At 37.2% G+C, this 19,345-nt stretch overlaps 1 protein-coding gene across 1 annotated transcript; it reads right to left on the reverse strand.

Annotated features, from left to right (window-relative positions):
- Positions 1-4,333: 4,333 nt before the first annotated feature.
- Positions 4,334-7,594, reverse strand: LOC140788814 (AP2-like ethylene-responsive transcription factor AIL5). Its single transcript, XM_073138316.1, has 9 exons — positions 7,398-7,594; positions 7,051-7,309; positions 6,864-6,946; positions 6,707-6,715; positions 6,501-6,589; positions 6,326-6,399; positions 6,161-6,211; positions 5,988-6,064; positions 4,334-5,393 (listed from the first exon to the last, which is right to left on the reverse strand). Exons 1-9 carry the CDS (start codon positions 7,453-7,455, stop codon positions 4,735-4,737), a joined length of 1,359 nt encoding a protein of 452 aa, XP_072994417.1. The 5' UTR covers positions 7,456-7,594; the 3' UTR covers positions 4,334-4,734.
- Between the last annotated feature and the right edge of the window lie 11,751 nt (positions 7,595-19,345).

Genomic DNA, 19,345 nt, shown 5'->3' on the forward strand with positions numbered 1-19,345 from the left:
GGTCTGGATGGATGTTGATACCCTTAGCGGATGGCACGGTATGATTATATTTGAGATACTCCTTGCGGATGGCAGAGTATGCTCTGAGCCTTCGGGCATGATGTTGAGACTGGGTACCGGGTGTTGACTGTGCACAGTGGTCTAGTATGATGATATTATACCGAGATGTCGGTGATGATCGTAATGTTGAGAAACGCATATAATTTCATTATTATCTGACATACCTGATTATTGAGTGGTCAATATACATCATATATGGTTGCATTGTTTCAGGCAAATCGGATGTGGGGATCTCGAGATACTGTCCGATTAGTATACGGACATTAGAGTGGTCTGTTTAGGATCACTGGATGAAGGCACGAGATCCTAAGACGATGGTGGTTGGAGGTGGACCGGCGTTTGTGGGGTGGCACCGGTGAAAAGTGGTGATAGAAATGTTATGGTTGATGGAAGGGTTAGGGCAAGTGTTGGATAGATTGGAAGAAGGGGAATGAGAGGGCCGCCCCTAAGGGTCTAGGGTGATTGGCCAGTCGAGGGAGGTTAGAAGCGGCGTCGCCGGGGATTGCCATCTACGTCCCTTTTATAGGCTAACCAAACAACTCAAAATTAACCCTAAACAATACAATTTTGCCGCGCTCGACCGCATTCGAACGCATCAAGTTCGCTCTTCTCTAGATTTGCGAACGCGATGCAGGCGTTCGAATGCGCGATCGAACGCGCATGTTTTCCACTTCTCTGGATTTGCAAGCGCGATGCAGGCATTCACAGTGCGTTCAAACGGGGCGTTCGAATGCACAATGCACACTCTCACAACCGCGTTCACAACCGCATTCAAACTCACTCCACCCGCGTTCGAACGCGACTTACAAAAAACTTATTTTCTTGGAAATTAAATATTAAAACAAGAAACAAAGACACTCCTAAAGTGAATCCATGCTCAAGACGACATCGATGAAGTCCGAATCGTATCACAACCTTATGATATGATCTCCCCTAGATTAGGTTTGATCTATCTCGTTATTAAATCTGAGCAAGATCTTGCACAGAATTTTAGAAGAGGATTCCTAAAATTATAGCGGTCAGATTAACATAAAATTTTGATAGGTCGTGGCTTTGGAAAAGAACTTTCCAACGAATCTAAATTTAGGTGAATTAGACAATGCAATCCGGAGATATCTTCAGATAAGTGGGCGAACATCAGGGAGTCTGATCTGTAAGATTCAGACTAGAACATGATTTTGGATCCCTAGATGGAGGCATGAAATCCTAGGGGAAATATGGATGTGGTAGGCCAAATGTAATGGGTAGCACCGGCAAGGAAGGTGATGGGGAAGGATTATGGATGGTGGAAAGGGTTAGGGTGAAGGTAGAGGGAGATTTGAAGAAAAAGGAGGAGAGGGCCGCCCCTAAGGGACTAGGGTGAGTGGCTGGTCGAGAAAGGCTAGAGGTGGCGGAGCCGTGGGATGAGGGAACGAGAGAGGAGGAAGAAGATTAAGGCAAAAACTCAATTCATTCCTAATTCTCTTTTTGGTTGCCATCCACACTTTAAGAGGCTAACCAAACAAGTCAAAAATGATAATTATTAACCCTAGAAATAGTGGATTTCTAGAATTCAAAGTGAAACAAAAAAATGAGGTCACGAAGGATGCGAACATATTCTGGCATTTGCACACGAGCGTTCGAACGAGGTCAAGCACGTTTGAACGCACAATTCTCGTTCTTTGTATTTGTGAACACATGTAGGCATTCATAAAGTGCGTTCAAACGCACCCACCCGCATTCGAATGCAACCTACAAAAATCTTATTTTTTTCTGAATAAAACACGAACACAATAAGAAAAGACACCCGTAAGGTGTATCAATGCTCGAGACGACATCGGTGAAGTCCGAATCATATCACCTTATTCAACTATGGATGAATTATTGAAGTTTTCCCTTCCTATACCTTTGTCTTCTTCCTCCAACGACATCCATCATCAAGCGTCGTCTCCTTTCCCCTTCAATCTGACTGTGCCCCCTTGGTTATCAAGTATCGATCCACCCTTTATCCCTTCATCTAGCTTAATATTCTATCTCCCCCATCGCTGCCACTATCATCTACCAAAGCCCTAACCATTATTTCATTTTCCACTAATCACGTCCATCCTGCCACCATCTGACCATTCGTCAGTATTTCCCTTATAACTTTCTGATCTACACCTCTGATCGATATAATTTTGATTGTGTTGGATCTCTTACTTCAAGAGGAACAATCCATAAAATTCTCAGATCTTTTGGACGACTAGATCGCTCACAGTTATCCTCAAAAGTTATGCCCTAGATTGGATCTGATTTGATTGATCATATCTCTTAAAGAAAGCCACCATAACATAAACCCTGCTTGGAATCACCCACATCCAGGCCTCCATCTCCACCATCATCACCATGTCGAACACCACCACTAAGCCACTCCACACCACCATTGCCTCTATCTTCATCCCCAGTCTCTTCTCTTCATTCCACCACCCCTCACTCACCCTAGAACTCCTTAGCCACCCTCCATTGACCTACCATGTTTTGGACTCCATTAGAGACCTACGACTCCACCTTTAGCCTTCTAACCTAAGATCACCTAAACTCGCCTCTAGCACCATCATTGGAACTTTGCCTATATTGTTAGGCATAGCTATAGTCTAAATTCGAGAAGGGCATGAATATCAAAATTGTATATCAAAGGTATAAATAAATCCATCTAGTTTTGTAATTGTTTAGCATTGGACAACTATCTGACGGATATTCTCTACCGACTGCACATACTATGTTCCTACACCCGAGCTTGAATTGATCGCCAAGATGGGGGGTCATAATATGACTTGCCCTTTGAAAGTCTATGACTCAAGTTGGGCTAAAGATCTGGTCACTGGTGGAAAAACACCATGGTCGATGGCTTCCGAGGGTATCTAGTCATCGGCAAGGCTCAAAAGAGTGAAAATGTTGGGGACCATCGGTTTTTACCAACTTGAGTTACCAACTACACCTACCGAAATTTTGGTAGTTCAAGCTAGGAAGAATCCTCAGTCACCAGTGCTAAGGTCAACAAACAACAAAGAAGAAATTGAGAAGTTTCATCTATCAAGGACTGATGGCTTGTCCCAGCTTGAATTACTAGCTACATTGACCAAAAAGTAGGTAGTTCAAGCCGAGACGAACTATCAGTCATCGACATCTAGATTGAAGAATGGCAAAGGAGAATGGATAGAGGCTGGCTGCTTTCTTTCGACAACACCTTGAGGACAAGGTGAAGGAAGCATAATGAATTTTAATATTTTGACCCAAGTCAAGTCAAAGCAAGGAGTGTGGGAACGTTGGGTTCAAAGGGGTTGCGGCTTACAATAAGGACCTTGTGTTTCTTTCTAATATAGATTTTGGTTAAACGTAGTTAGTTAGTTGGTAGACCCAAGGGTCTACTATTTTGTCTTTGCACTTGAATGTATAGGAGTTAGTTAGACCCAAGCTCCTCAAGCAACGGCCAATCGAGTTGAGTCAAGTAAGTCAATTTGAGTCTGTAATTTGATTCGGGTAGCTACCTATAAGAGTTGTGGCGTGCATTCTATGTGATCACTAATTGATGAGTTATTTTTCTTGCATTAAGAGTAGTTGCTAAGTAGCTTCCCACCAACCCTAGCTCACCACCATCCACCACCACCATCAGCGAGCGCTACTACCACACTTTCCACCTCCACAAGTGGCCATCCTCTCGAGCCTATCAAGAGCTAGCCCTATTGCGCAAGTATCCCATAACGGTTGCACCTAGTCAAGGGACGGTTACATTTCAACTAAATAACTAATCATGATGTATCCGACTCAGAATAAGATGAAATTTGGTAGGGTATGAGAAGCATGAAGAGGATTTTATTAACTCCATTACGAGTTTACTATTTAGGCCCTAAAATTAACATTTTTTTATTTCATTTCTATCTTTCATAATATAATAGAATTCAAATCAGATTGTTTCAGTGTTTGGCTTCTAAGAGACCATGTCAAAATTTTCTATTTATAACACTTCCGTCTTTTTGTTGAATTAGACTTTTGGGTTTCCTGTTAGTACATAGATAGTTTTATAAATGTGTTCAAATTTGTACAGTTTATTTTAAATAAATTTTGATATTTTTCTCACATTTTCAACTTTTTGTCTATTCTGAATTTAGTATTCAGATTAACTTCCTTTCAGTATTCGTTCGCGGGATTGATCCCTCAGCGCCCTGCTTATATCATTATACTAGCTTTTTTCATACCAGAGAACACCTCCCCATCCCACTGATTGCATCGGTTACATTTGTAGTACTCATTGCACTAGTAGCAGAATAATTCTTTTAATTACTTGGAAAGAACTACCTTTTACTTTCTGATGACAAAAGCTAAGTATAAGCTTACAAAAGAGAAGGGGGAAAGAAAAGCTACTAAAGAGTTCTTGTTTCCATTCCACTGGCGATGATGGCGACGTGGAATATGTCAGCAAAAGAAAACCCAGAAAAAGTAAAAGAAGAACCTGAGCATAACCATGAGGAAAAAACTTTGATGATATATATCTTCTTGTTAGTCTCCTATCAGTCTTCTCCTATTAACCTCTTTTCTTGTGTTTGTGAGTATGTCAGTTCACATCAGCACCTCTCCTAACCTCCTCTCACCTTTCACTGTGAATCTTTGCATGCATGGGAGTATGATGACATCCAACCTGTCCTCCATCATTCACGTTTATTCCATTCCAAAGACTGGTGTCTGGAAGACTGCTACATTTGGCTTAGCAGTCTGATGGTAGTAAGTGGAAGGTGGTGTAACCCAACTCCCAACATAGCTTGATCCCTGATCATGAGATCCTACCAAAGAAATGGGAGTAACATATGGTATAGATGAGCTGTTGCTACTGCTCGGTGCCTGCTCCTGCTGTTGGTCCAAGAATATTCCATTGCTCCATACCCCAGTGCATTGGGCCATGGCACCGTCGGAAGAAGTATTGCAGTAATCCATAACAACTTCATGAGTAGGGAATAGACCAAAGCCTAAAGCCTGGTTATTTTGTTGCTGTTGTTGCTGCTGCTGCTGCTGATATTGAGCTACTAAGGACCAGTAGTCTTGATCATGCTTACTTTGGGGTACAGCAAACCCTAGTGCTACCGCTGACGCTTCCCGGGAATCTGTGACATGCTTGGCTTGCAGGCTTAAGGTGTCACATGAGGAAGAAGACGATGATTCCGAGGCCCTGGAGGTCCGGCAGGACATCCCGCCGATCGGGAGACTGCTGTTGACTATGCTTTTGACGTCGTATCTGCTCATGTCGAAGTTGGTCACGGCATTCATGCCACGGAATTTGATGGCTGCAATGTCATAGGCTTCTGCTGCCTCTTCTTGTGTACCTATTTATATAGATAAAAAAGCAAATATATCTCAAGACTTAGCATCCATATTGGAAGAGCGTCTTATTCATATATAACTCCTAATTTATAAATAACAATTTAAACTGGGTTTACCCACTCTATCTTAAGGAAGCAACTATATGGCAGCTGCCTCTGCCCTCCTATACCAACACTCCATAATACCTATTACAGAAAATATGCTCGAATGACCAAATATTTCGATAAGAATTTATTTGCTACATGACAAAAATAACTTCTCTTATTTATTTGTCCGAAATAACTATTACCAATATATTCGTGTTTCCCAAACAAATGCCAAAAGTTGATGATAGATAACCTGATCACTTAAACAAAGATAAAGAATCTCTTTTATATATCGAACACCCGAACTTAGCCGTAAATACGAATATTCTAAGAAATTAGAATACTAAGCCTACAAGATATGTACCAGCTATATTATATATATCAACCCTGCGTGTCTAATAATTTATTCTTACTTGCATGCGCATCATCATAAAACCTATAAGCATAGTGTTCTCTAACATCGACCTTATGCCCTATCATAGAGAATTATTCAAGAAAAGCAGCACTCACTAAATGTTCCAAGATAGAGGTCCTTGTTGCCAGCTACCCTTCCAATTCTCGCCTGCCATCGTCCATGTTGATGATGCCTATTAATCAATAAAAAGAAATAACAATAAGACATTACATATAGAGATGGAACTTTTGAAGTCTTTGACCAAAGAAACAACGAAATAAAAATGAACCTGGTGACTCCTCTATAGATGGAGGCCCCTCTGGAAAACCCACTACTCTTCCTGTGCGAAACCAACAACAAAACAAAGCATTACAAACAAAAGTACGTGAGACACTGTCCCATACATCCATGCATGCATGCATGGAGTTGAAGAATCACGTGGCGGTCTGGTTACCTTCTGAGCGAGGCCACGAACTCCTGCCGCGTCATGTTCGTCATCTCCTCCAGCTCCTTCTCGTAGTTTGCGATCTGAGTTTAATACGGTATGAATCTTAATGGTAAGTAAACGTATTTTGTACCAAGTTACAATTTTGCCCTCGAGGGTTTTTTGAAAATTTCGAGTTAATTACCGGGAAATTGGTGGTGGTGGTCGGGCCCCAGTACTTGAGCGCCGCTAGGTCGTAAGCCCTCGCCGCCTTCTCCTCTTTATCATACCCACCTAAATATATATATGTATGCATATATTCATTATACAAAAATTGATATCCGAAATTAAATATATCTTTTGAATTATGTATAAAGAAATGAAAAAAAAAGAAATGGGGAAAAATCGTACCCAAATAGACTGAGAACATCCAAGAAGCCAACCGGTTAGGCGCATGTTAGCAAAAAGATTCAGAGAGACAAAAAAAGATGAGGCGCAGTGTAAAGGAATAAAAGAAATGAAAAGCATGCATGCGCTCGGTCAGCGCAGATTAGCAAGATCGGCGTACCTTGGCGTCCCTTCCGGCTTTGCCCCTCTCGACGGCAGCTGTTATCCCATAGGTGCGCCTCGTATCTCCCCGTCCAACGATGCCTTAATTTCCAAAATAGCGCTCGAAAATGAGCAACCCGGCGGATCGACCAAGAGGAGGAAAGAAAGAAGATGACCATTATGTTCTCGCTTAATTTGATATTTACCTTGTGACGCCGCGATAGATGGATGTCCTTTGTCCAAAGGAGTCCACCGCCTTCCTCGAATCCGGCGCCAGATCCTTCGTGGCCACCGAATCCTGGAATCCGGCGGCCATATCTTTAAAATCAGAGTCGTACATAGAAACCGGTGCCGACGCCGGCACGGCCACCTCTCCGCCGCAGCCACCAAGGAAGTCCTCCAGCTTTGGCCCCACTCCGGCCATCGCCGCCAACTCCTCAGCCGCACCCATTTCCTCTTCCCCAACTACGAAACAGCATAAGATCCAACAAAAATTAGTCATGCATGCCCACCCAAGTGACGTTTAAGAGACAGAGAGAAAAATAGTACTAACTCCGGTGATGGGCGAGGGAGAAGGCGAGCAAGTTATGAGAAGAAGTGTCCATGTCCATAATGATTCAGGAGTATTACGGGGATAACAAGGAGGAAGTCCGATATGGAATTGGAAGAAGGAGAGAGAGGAGGAAGCCGACAAACATATAGAGGAGGAGAGAAGTAGAAGGGTGGAGAAGAGAGAGAGAGAGTGTGTGAGCACGAGAAACGAGGTTTTTTAAATTCTTATAGTGCAAGAAATAACAAAGGCAAAAAATAAAAGAGAATTGCTTTACAAGTGGAAGCTTTTCACGGGCCGATTCGGCGGTCGTCTTGACCGGTAGTATGTTACATTTGCTCCCTTCTGTTAATACTTCGGAGCACCTTAGGCTTTGGTTTTGATATTATGCTCCCGAACTAATAGACTTATTTTTGTCTTAATTTTTTAAAGAATAAATTTAATTAGATATAAAAAGGGTAAAAAAATTTAGTTACTAAACCAGTATAAAAAAATTTAAACCAATTTTTAAAAAATGTAAACTCAAATCAAATAAGGCCTTAATGAGGTATAATAGGAATAAAAGATATTACTAATTCAGCAGGTAATTTTTTTTAGATATATAATCTTGTACATTATTTTTTAACAATTATATTATCTTAATATTTTATTAAGTAAAAGACATATATATCATTAACCGAGAGTAATGTATATATATCAAAATAAGGGTACTGATGTCTTTTATAATTAACTTGATGAAAATTTAATTATATTTTATCTTTTTGATTATTTTTTATTATTTACATATATCTCCCATTAGTTTAAAATTGATTTAAATTAAATTTTAATAGATAAAGATAGAGAATTATATTTAAATTGAAGTTTATCTCCAAATAATCAAATTTAAATTATTTAATATTAAATGATATCTCCTATAATTAAGGCATAATTATATTTAAGAGAGAAATCTTAACGGAAAAAAAAACGTGTAGAGCGCTTCTTCCGTAAGGTAAAGTTAATTGTTTATCAATTACTTTGATGAAGATCTAATGGTTAAGATCTTTAAGAGTATAACAAGAAAATTAGGAAGTTAGGTACACCTAATTAATCTTCTTAACTAATATACTCTTTTTCTACGTAATGTGGTTTTGGAACCGGTACCGGAAAACCGGTATCGGGTATGAAAACTGGCTATTATAGTCGTTGGATTAAGATTATAATTTTTAAAGGTGCATTGAAGTATTTGCCTTAATTGTTGGAGTTCGTTAGTACAAATAGGCAGGAGATGCAGCAGATTAGGGAGAATGGCTGTATGAGAAGAAGGAAGCAAGAGGAGACCGTAGGGGACACCCGGGAAAACAATTATAATTGCAACTCGCAAGGATCACGCCTCCTCTTGCCGATATTTACACCATTAGATATAGGACACGTGGCACCATGTTCGATGCTGATCAAGTGGTGGAACTGGTCCCCACTGCTGACATCGTCTGATTAAGATGACACGGCCATGGTGGCTGCCTACTCTTGATATTATCGAATTAATACGTAAAATCACAGTCAAACATTGATCGGACGGTGGTAGGACCTGCCAACTAAGATATTAACTCCTTTTGCTGAAAACCGCCTTTACTTTCGTGCGACCGGGTAACCAAAGCGAGGGTTGCACCATATGCAAGGAAGGTCCACCGTAGCAGCTGGGACCAGAGAATCCTGAACCGTTGGATTATTGGATCACGATAACGAAGTTACAAAACCTGACCAGTGCGCTTACCTACCCTTGGGAACAAAGCCGGTACTCAGTAGTGACGGGAATCCGCGGTCAAAAGAGAAGGTTAAAATAATTCGCGTGTCAGTGAAACAAACTGCTCCGCATGTTCTCCCCGAACGTCTCATTATCACCGCTTATTAATGATTTCGACTAATTAAAAAGATGGGCGGGCAGGACGGACGTGTCGCCGGGGGTTGTGTGGACCGCATCGGGACGCGTGAGCGCGAACCGCGGAAGCACGTGAGAGGCGGTAAGCCTGCGCTGCCGACCTCGCACGTGCGGGTAGGAGACCAAATGCGGAAGAGTATCCAAGGAGATGGAATCTGGTCCGAAATGGAAACGTTGAGGGGAGGCGTGGGAAATCACGTGGGTTAGGGGGCTGATAAAGAAAGGAAGGGGTTTTATGGATAACCTTAGACACGTCATAGAGATAGGTTTCGGTACCTGGAAAGATAGATAGTGGAAGCTCATATTATTGTGTAACTTTGCTTCTAGTATGAACTTACCTTAAATTAAGTATATAGCCGTGATAGAAAGCATCCAGCTGCATGCGACTCACACAGTCCTTCTGTTTTAACTTCGGAATAGAGTAGTTTGTTTTGTCCTGTTTTAAATGTCCATTGTGCTCTTGAACGAGCAATATTGCCATCATATTGCAAATCTATTGATTAGCACCTAAATTTTTTTATACTGTAATTGGTTACTTAACATGACATTAGAGTCCAGTTTTTACTGGCAAGGAATTCGTGATCACATTAATTACTTGCTCTATGATAATGCAACTGCATTATATTTTTTCTGTGTCCAGCTGATAAATATACGTTATGAATGACATTGGCAGCATATGCACAAAACTAAGGTTTGTTTTTTTTTTTAAATAAAAACTCTAATGCCCTACGCTTCCCCGTGCAGCTAGAGTAAAGGGTATATTAGGTTAAGCACAAAATCAGATAGCGCTTTATGTATAAGATTAACAGCCTCCTACTTACAAGTATCTAACAGTTAGACATGCCACTTAATAACTGTCATAACACCGGGTAAACCATTAAACATTTGGTTATTTACCTTATATATAATTTACCAACTATCTATTAGCATTTCTGTTTATATATAAACTACACCTCTGTCAGTAAATTTTTTTAAAATTTTTATTGTAAATAAAATATGTGTGATTTACGTAAACAGTGATCTAAATTGATATTAAGTTTGAGAAATATATTATAGTGAATTTAAATTTAGTAGAAACCAACCTTAGCTAAAAGCTTCTAAAAGTTATCCTATCAAGTCTCTCGCTCGTAGAGGTATAAGGGTTAGCTTTCTAGCCCAGCTAGTACTGTACATGATAAAATTTGTTATATAGCCTCGCATTGGTCAAAAGATGTATGAGAATGCATACTTCTATCTGAAGTACCACTTGCATAGGAATGTAGGTATTCGACCATTGACACTGCGCGCCTCCAAACCAACATGCTATAATACCACCTCGTAGATCTTTTCAGTTGGAATAAGGGCATCTTTAATTATTTCCTTCTACCACTGCTCATGTTCACACTTAAGTTCCTGGCATGCTCGTGGTGCTCCTTCCCTTTGGCACTTCGCAGGGGATGCTCAAACCACCAACTCTAACCTATGGGATTAATAAGCAAAGAGTTACAAGACAAATAGATGCATATATTCAATGATCATATCACTCCACATCTTGCAGCACTTGGGAACCTATTTGTGTCCTTCTAGTAGGGGTGAAAATAGGTTGGATAGTGTTCAACCGACATCCGGATTCATATATTTTGTTCGAATACGAAGACGAATTTTAATACGAATATTAGATAGGTAGCAAAATTTAAAGCTATATCCTAACTAAATGGATATGGATAATTTTCGGATAAACATCGGATCATTTTCGGATATGGATTGAATCTTAAACTGATACACCTGTAGATGTCATTAAATCCTAAACATGCACATTAAAACTAATTACTCTTCCATGTATGAGCATGTATATATGTATCCTCAATGACATATATATGAATGAAATCAATCTCATAAATGAGCATATTATATCCTCAACTAAAAAATATATCACATGATGAAATTACCATATAACATCATCGAATATAACAACATATCATGTATAACAATTATGATCCAATGATACTAGTCACATTAATGATGATGCATGATGCATGCCAACTACTAGATAATCGTATATGTCAGAGTCGGATATAATCCACATATCTCTCACGATCATAATCATCTATTTCAACTCTGAATATCATCCACCATACTGGACTACGGTACCTGGCCCCAAACTCGATGCACATCATGTCACAAGCTCAGAGCGTACCCTGTCATACGCTAAGAGTATCTCTGTAGATAAATCATACCCTGCCATACGCTAAGGGTATCTCTGTAGATAAATCATACCTTGCCATATGCTAAGGGTATCTCAGAAGAAAGTAATCAGCATAATTAAATGCATGATAAAAATATGCTTGATTGAAATCATCTCTATATAAAGTCATATAATCATGCTGGAGGTCAAAACATTTGTGTACATAAGATATAATATATCCTAATTTGAGAAAGGCATTTAGGGGATAAGACTACTTACTGTCTGATCAAAAGACACAAACTACGTATCTCTCACGTCCGTCAGTCAAACATCAACTCATCGTCAGGTCCAGAGGGTCAAATATAAATGTTTATTAGGTTTAGAATCACTTCTCTTTATTTTTTATTACATAACTAGGTCTATATTATAGATACGATTCAAATACTATAATTATATTATTATCATAAAATGTTAGTTATAACATAAGGAGAAGAGGTCTATTTCCTTTTATATAAGAGTATTTCTAAATATATAATTATAAAATAAAATAAAATAAAATAAAATAAAAGGCTAAATAGCTATAAGTATAGATAAGGTCTAACTATAATAAATTTTATAATTCATACACTATCTTGATTAATTAGGGACAATGCAGTCTTTACTCGATAAAATAATTAAATAAGCTTAGTATTTTATTTGTTGCAGAATAATCATATATATAAAAAATTTAATAGAAATACTTAAAATATATATGATGAGGGTATTAGAATATAAATCTAATAATTATAATTTACAAATCTATCTATTAATCTAATAGATATATAAATAAATAAATAAATATAAGTATTACCTATATTTATACCTAATTAATCATTAATTATAAAAATTATCATTAATAAAATTATATTGAAAAATATATAATATTATTAAAATAGTTAATGTCTAAATAATCTATTTGCATTAATTAAGAAGAAAAATACCTAAATAAATAACATAAATAAAATAATTAATTAATTAATTCTGCCATTAGTGTTGGGTTCGGCCCAGCACTGCTTGCTACTGGGCCGAGCCTAATACTGTGTAGAAAGAAGGAGAAGAAGCCGAGGAAGAATGAGAAAAAGAAAGAAAGAAAGAAAGAAGAAGAATAAGAAGAGAAGATTAGTAAAGATCTGTTCGATCCCCATGGCAGAAAAATCAGAAATGACCACGGGCCGTTCACAAATAACAGGTCGAGTGCCAAAATTAGGTTTGTATCGCCCTGAAGCCGTAGATGTAAAAAACTTGGGAGCCGAAGTAGATGAGGAATGCGGTCTTGGTTTCTTGGAAACTGCAGCTTTTCTAGGCATTCTTGAGAAAGAAATAAATTGCAAGATTCAATACATGCCCAAAGCAAACAAAAAGATAACAAGAAATCCAAAAAATTCAAGAAACCATGAAGGCCCTAAATGAAATCCATCTTCCACTTGAAAACGCTAAAATATCACATTCAATCATACGAGAAACATCAAGATAGTAACTTTAACGTGATCAAAACTCGAAAATGCACGAAATCAATCAAGATCAAAAGACTTAATTGAATAAAAAATAAGAAAATTGATAGATGATCATACCTCGCAAAAGTGAAGAAAAACTAAGAAATTCAGCTGAAAGAAGCTAGATCCGAAGGAGAACTACCCTCTAAAATGGTTTGTAGTGAGAAATTTGATGAAAAAGACCAAGATCTTGAAAATTTGAGAGAGAGAAAATGAAGGGTTTCTAGGGTTTGGAAGATGGAAGATGAAAACCCTTGGGTTCGGACGCAATATATAAAGAATCCTCGAGTGCGTTCAAACACACCAGTCTGCGCGTTCGAACGCGCCAGTCACCGCGTTCGAACTCAAAAATTTGCATTCGAACGCCCCTTTTCTTAAGTAAAAAGTCTAAGAAAATATCAAAAATTCTTTTTGGAGATGCACTTCTATAAATTCAAAATAGATTCAAGACATAGAATATGACAATAAAATGAAATAAGTCATACACAGATCAATCAAATCATTAAAAGCATATTATAATCAATTCTAATGCATCACTCAAAATTAAATTAATCTTGATTGATCATAACAATATACCTATGCAAGTAGAGCATAGATAACATGAAACATTCTTCTTAAATAAACTTTCCTATTTAAATAATGATACAACACAGTAGTCAAACCGACTTAGTATTTAAATTTGCACTTTTCAACTTATTCTCCATAACCGAACAACAATTTTTCCTATATTTTTTTATACATAAACCATATAGGTGCAATGATGGCTTTCACACATGAGTAGGTAACCCTTTTCTTGTAATACATATCAAACAATGTGCAAAAAGATATTCACAAATATCAAAAAAATTTATTTAATTTGCAAGCAATGTACCGAGTCAAACTAGACTCTAAACAAGATGGCTTTCACACTAACTCATTGTAGCTCTTTTTATTGATCTTTTATGAACACATTTGTGATGACTAAGCATGAGGTCAAACTGTGCAAATCAAAATCAATAGTGAGCTATTTAAAAAAATTTTCATGATGTCATGCTCACTCAAGAATATACACACGTTATGAGTACATTAAATTTAGTTTAATTATCATAGAAGTCGAGAGAGTGAATAAATCAGAAATGATACAATATACTACAAGATGACAAAATTGACTATAATAACTCATAATCAAGAGAAAAATTATATTTATATGTCAAGAGTATATTATTAAATCTAAGGGTGCATCAATTTTTTTTTATGACAAATAAACTCTCAACAAATGTAAAACTAAAACCAAAGAAAAGTTCAGAGTAAAGAAAACCTAAAAGGAAATGAAAAGAAATAATAAAAAAAAACATGCAAACCAAAACAAAAAAAATCAATCCAAAGCACAAATTCCTAAAGAGTACAAAGATACTCAAATCTCTGTAAATCCAAAGGTTTTGTAAATAGATCACCCAACTGTTTCTCTGTCTCAACATGTTCTATTGCTATTGTTTTGTCTTCAACTAACTCGCGTATAAAATGATGTCGGATATCAATATATTTTGTACGCGAGTGTTGAACAGGATTTTTCGATATATTAATAGCACTCATGTTGTCAAAATAAAGCACCATAGTATCTTGTTCAATGCCGTAATCTTTGACCATATGTTTCATCCATATTAACTGAGAACAACAACTTCCCGCTGCAATGTACTCGGCCTCCGCGGTAAATAAAGATATCGAGTTTTGTTTCTTACTGTGCTAAGCAACCAGATTGTTTCCAATATAAAAACATCCACCTGAGGTACTTTTTCTATCATCACATGAACCTATCCAATTAGAATCCATGTATCCAGATATGATAGCTCTCGAGTCATAAGTAAACCAGATACCTAAGTCAACTATGCTACCGACATATTTTATTATACGTTTCACAGCAAACAAATGTGTCTCCTTAGGTTCAGACTGAAACCTAGCATACACACCGACACTAAATGCAATGTCTGGTCTACTAGTAGTTAAGTAGAAAAGACTACCAATCATGCTCCTATACAGTGTCTGATCAACACTTTTTCCTGAAATATCCTTACCTAGTTTGGTAGTTGTACTCATAGGAGTTCTAGCATGTTTTGTATTTTCTAAACTAAATTTAGTCACAAGATCCTTAGCGTACTTGGTTTGAGCGATAAATATCCCTCTTTCCAACTGAGTAATTTGAAATCCCAAAAAGAACTTCAACTCACCAATCATGCTCATCTCAAAATGACTATGCATGAGATCTGCAAACTCCTTAGCTAAAGATTGATTCGTTGCCCCGAAGAAAATGTCATTCGCATATATTTGTGCCACAACTAAACTCTTGTTCAACCGCCTAATGAACAATATCTTATCCACTCCCCCTCGAGTGAATCCCGCATCTACTAAAAAAATGGTCAACTTCTCATACCAAGCTCTTGGAGCTTGTTTTAGCCCGTAGAGGGCCTTTCTCAGTTTAAACACATGAGAAAGAAATTTTTGATCTTCGAACCCTTTCGGCTGTTCCACATAAACATCTTCATTCAGAGTACCATTCATGAAAAGCACTTTTAACATCCATTTAAAACAATTTAAATTTTAAATGACAAGCAATGGCAAGCAGTATACGAATAGATTCTAATCTAGTAACAGGAGCAAATATCTCATCAAAATTTATACCCTCAACCTAAGTATATCCCTATGCTACTAGTCTAGCTTTATTTCGAACAATATTGCCATGTTCATCACTTTTATTCTTGTAAATCCATTTTGTTCCAATAACGTTCACATTCTTAGGTCTAGGAACTAAATACCAAACATCATTCCTAGAAAATTGCTCTAATTCCTCATGCATAGCATTAACCCAAGAATCGTCTAACAATGCTTCCTTCACATTTTTAGGTTTAAAAGAAGATGTATAACAAGTAAATGATACCTCACTTTGGATTTATCGTCTTGTCTTAATTAGTTAATTCACGTCTCCGATCACTTGTGATATTGGATGATTTGATTTCACTCTGGAAGATGGTTCTGGTACATTGCAGTCATTTTTGTTCATTTCAACTTTGTCCTCGTCCTGATTCTCAATTTCCAAATCAAACCCCTTTCCTATTTCTTCATCATATGGATTTGCAGAAACAAAAATATGAGTAGCTTCAATTATAGCAGTTGTGGATTCATCTATCATAATATTATCAGATTCCATAACAGTACAAGTGTCAAGATTAAATACTCTGTAGGCTTTGCTATTATTCGAATACTCTAAGAAGATGCCTTCATTACTTCTAGTATCAAATTTAGTCAAATATTCTCGATCATGCAAGATATATCATTTACTACCAAAAACTCAAAAATATTTAACATTAGGTTTCTTACCTTTCTAGATTTCATATGCAGTCATTTTTGTACCTGGTCTTAGATAAACACGATTTATCACAAGTACCGCTGTATTGACCGCCTCTGCCCAAAACCTTTGAGTAACCTTTTTAGCGTGAAGCATAACCCTAGCCATTTCCTACACAACTCGGTTCTTTCTTTCCACAATCACATTCTGTTGTGGAGTTATAGAAGCTGAAAATTCATGTTGAATACCAAGAGAATTGCAAAATATAGAAAAAATTTCATTTTCAAATTCTCTTCCATGATCAGAACGAATCCTAACTAGGGTAGTAGATTTTTCATTCTGCAATTTTAAGCATAGTAATTTAAAAACTTCAAAGGTTTCAGACTTCTCACGTAGAAAGGCAACCCAGGTATATCTAGAGTAATCATCGACCATTAAGAATATATAGCGTTTACCTCCAAAACTTTCCATTTTTGTTGGATCCATCAAGTCCATGTGAACTAATTATAGCACACGGTCAGTGGTAGCTGCATTTACGTTCTTGTGTGAGATCCGAATTTGTTTTCCAATTTGACACGAACCGCACACTCTTTTTGACATTTCTTTCATCTTAGGTATTCTTCTTACCACTTCTTGTTTGGACAGAGTAAATAATTCCTTGTGATTCACATGTCCAAGACGTTAATGCCAAAGATCTGCAATGTCGAAAGAAGCACTGTTACATTTCAGTTTATGTGACGTTCCAACAACATAGCAATTATCAAATGTTCTAGATCCATAACATATAACATTACCACCATGATCTAGAATAGTACAATCATTTTTGGAGAATTTTACCTCATAATCTTCATCACAAAATTGACTGATGCTTAGAAGATTTACTTTCAAGCTCTTAACATAAAGAACATTTTCAAGAATAGAAACACCCGGAGAACTTACCTTTTGTTTACCTATTACCTTAGATGAATTACCATCTTCGAATGTCACAACTCCCTCTTTATATTTTTCAAGATTAGAAAATAATGACTTGTCACCCGACATATGTCTTGAACAGCCACTGTCTAAATACCACAAATAAGAATTTAAAGCTTTCAAGGCTGTATGCACAACATAACATTTCAAATAACTTTTCTTGACCTATATGACCTTTTTTTCATCCCATAAATGAAAGCACTTCTCGGTTTTTGCTAAAATTTGAAATGAGGTCGAATATGCCCTAGAATGCCGCAATGATAGCATGTCGGAACAAACCCTTTTCTACTCACCTTTTGTCGAGGAGTGTGACTAAAGTTTACCTTTGGTGCCGTTGAAGATTCACTAGTTTGTAGATTCAACTTCAGTTTAGAAGCATTCATCCAGGATTGCTTTGTAAATGCGGTTGATGACTTCAGATATTCTTCCTTTTGTATACCTGCAGAAATGAAGACAATTTTATTATTATTTGAATTACTAGTGTATCCAACACCATACCTATCTTTTCCAGAGATCTGAGCTTTTAGAATCTCGTCAAGTTTGTTCTTCTCTTTTAGAAATATCACTTCCTTATTCAGTCGCTCTAGTTCAATTTCATCAGCCTTCATTTTATTTTTTGCATTGTCAAGTTGTTTAGAAAGGTCTTTGACACGTTCAAGTTTAAATTTGTACTTCTCCTCAAATTGAATTCTTTTTAGTTCGATTACCTTGAGTCGTTGAAATAGTCTAAGATTGCTTTTCTTAAGTTTAAATGACTCCAGGTATAAGTCATTATATGCCTTTTGAAATTCAGATTCATCTTCCTTAGCTGGTAACATATCCTGATCATATGTACTATCAGTATCAACAACATAATCAATATTAAGTAGAGAAGAGGCAAAACCTACAAAGTTTTCTTCGTCTTTTCCATAATCATCATGAGATTCATCTGAGTCATCCCAAGTAACTTTCATAGCTTTACCCTTCTTCTTAAGGGGATTAGGGCATTCTTGTGCTATGTGTCCAAAACCAGAACATTCAAAACATCGAACTTTATTCTCAGAATTCTTATTTTTCTGTTTGACACTATTGTTGCTCATGCCTATATTCGAACTCGCAGTATTCTTCATTTTCACAAAGGCTTTGCTTTTCTCAAATTTTTCAGCATTCAATTTGTTTGGCTTCCGAAAGAATTTATTAAACTTTTTGACGAACATGGCCAACATCTAAATCACCTTAATCATCAGACTCCTCTATATTTTGTTCAACTATGGATAGGGCAATCCCTTTGGACTTCCTCGGTTTTGAAAAACTGGACTCAAATGTTTGTAGATTTCCTACCAATTGTTCAACTTTCATAGAATCGATGTCCTTACTTTCTCAATAGTTGTAACTTTCACTTGAAACCTTTCTGGAAGAGATCTAAGGATCTTACGAACAATTCTATTTTCAGGAATTTTCTCTCTTAGGTTGAAACTGGAGTTGACTATATCACTCAGTTTTGCATAAAACTCATCAAATGTCTCATTCTCCTCCATACGTAGAGTTTCAAAACTAGTAGTCAACCTCTGAAGTTTAGAAAGTTTGACAGCCATAGTTCCTTCGTGAGTAGTTTCTAAGATCGTCCAAGCTTCTTTTGCTATCTCACAAGTAGAAATTATTCTAAATTTTCCGAGGAAACACAACTAAAAATTGCATTTATTGCCTTGCTATTCCATCCAACTTTTTCATACTCTGACCTATCCCATGACTCTATCGGTTTATCAGCAAGTTTATCATCCACCATGTACATTGGTGGACTCCAACCGTTCACAAGGGCAAACCATACTCGTTCATCTATAAACTTCAAGTAACCTCTCATCCTAGCTTTCTAGTATCCATAATTTGATCTATCTAGGATAGGAGGTATAATAGATGATGGTCCATCTCTATGAAAATCCATGTCTATCTAATCTCTCTTAAAGGGTGAGAGAACCTGCTTTGATACCAATTGAAAAACCCCTAGACACAAGTATGTATCTAAATACTAGGCAATGATATCACTCATTCGCTTAAGTAAAAGTCCGTAGA

The sequence above is a fragment of the Typha latifolia genome, chromosome 1, assembly GCF_019914945.1.
Source record: "Typha latifolia isolate L0001 chromosome 1, TyphaL0001v2, whole genome shotgun sequence".
Classification (NCBI taxonomy): domain Eukaryota; kingdom Viridiplantae; phylum Streptophyta; class Magnoliopsida; order Poales; family Typhaceae; genus Typha; species Typha latifolia.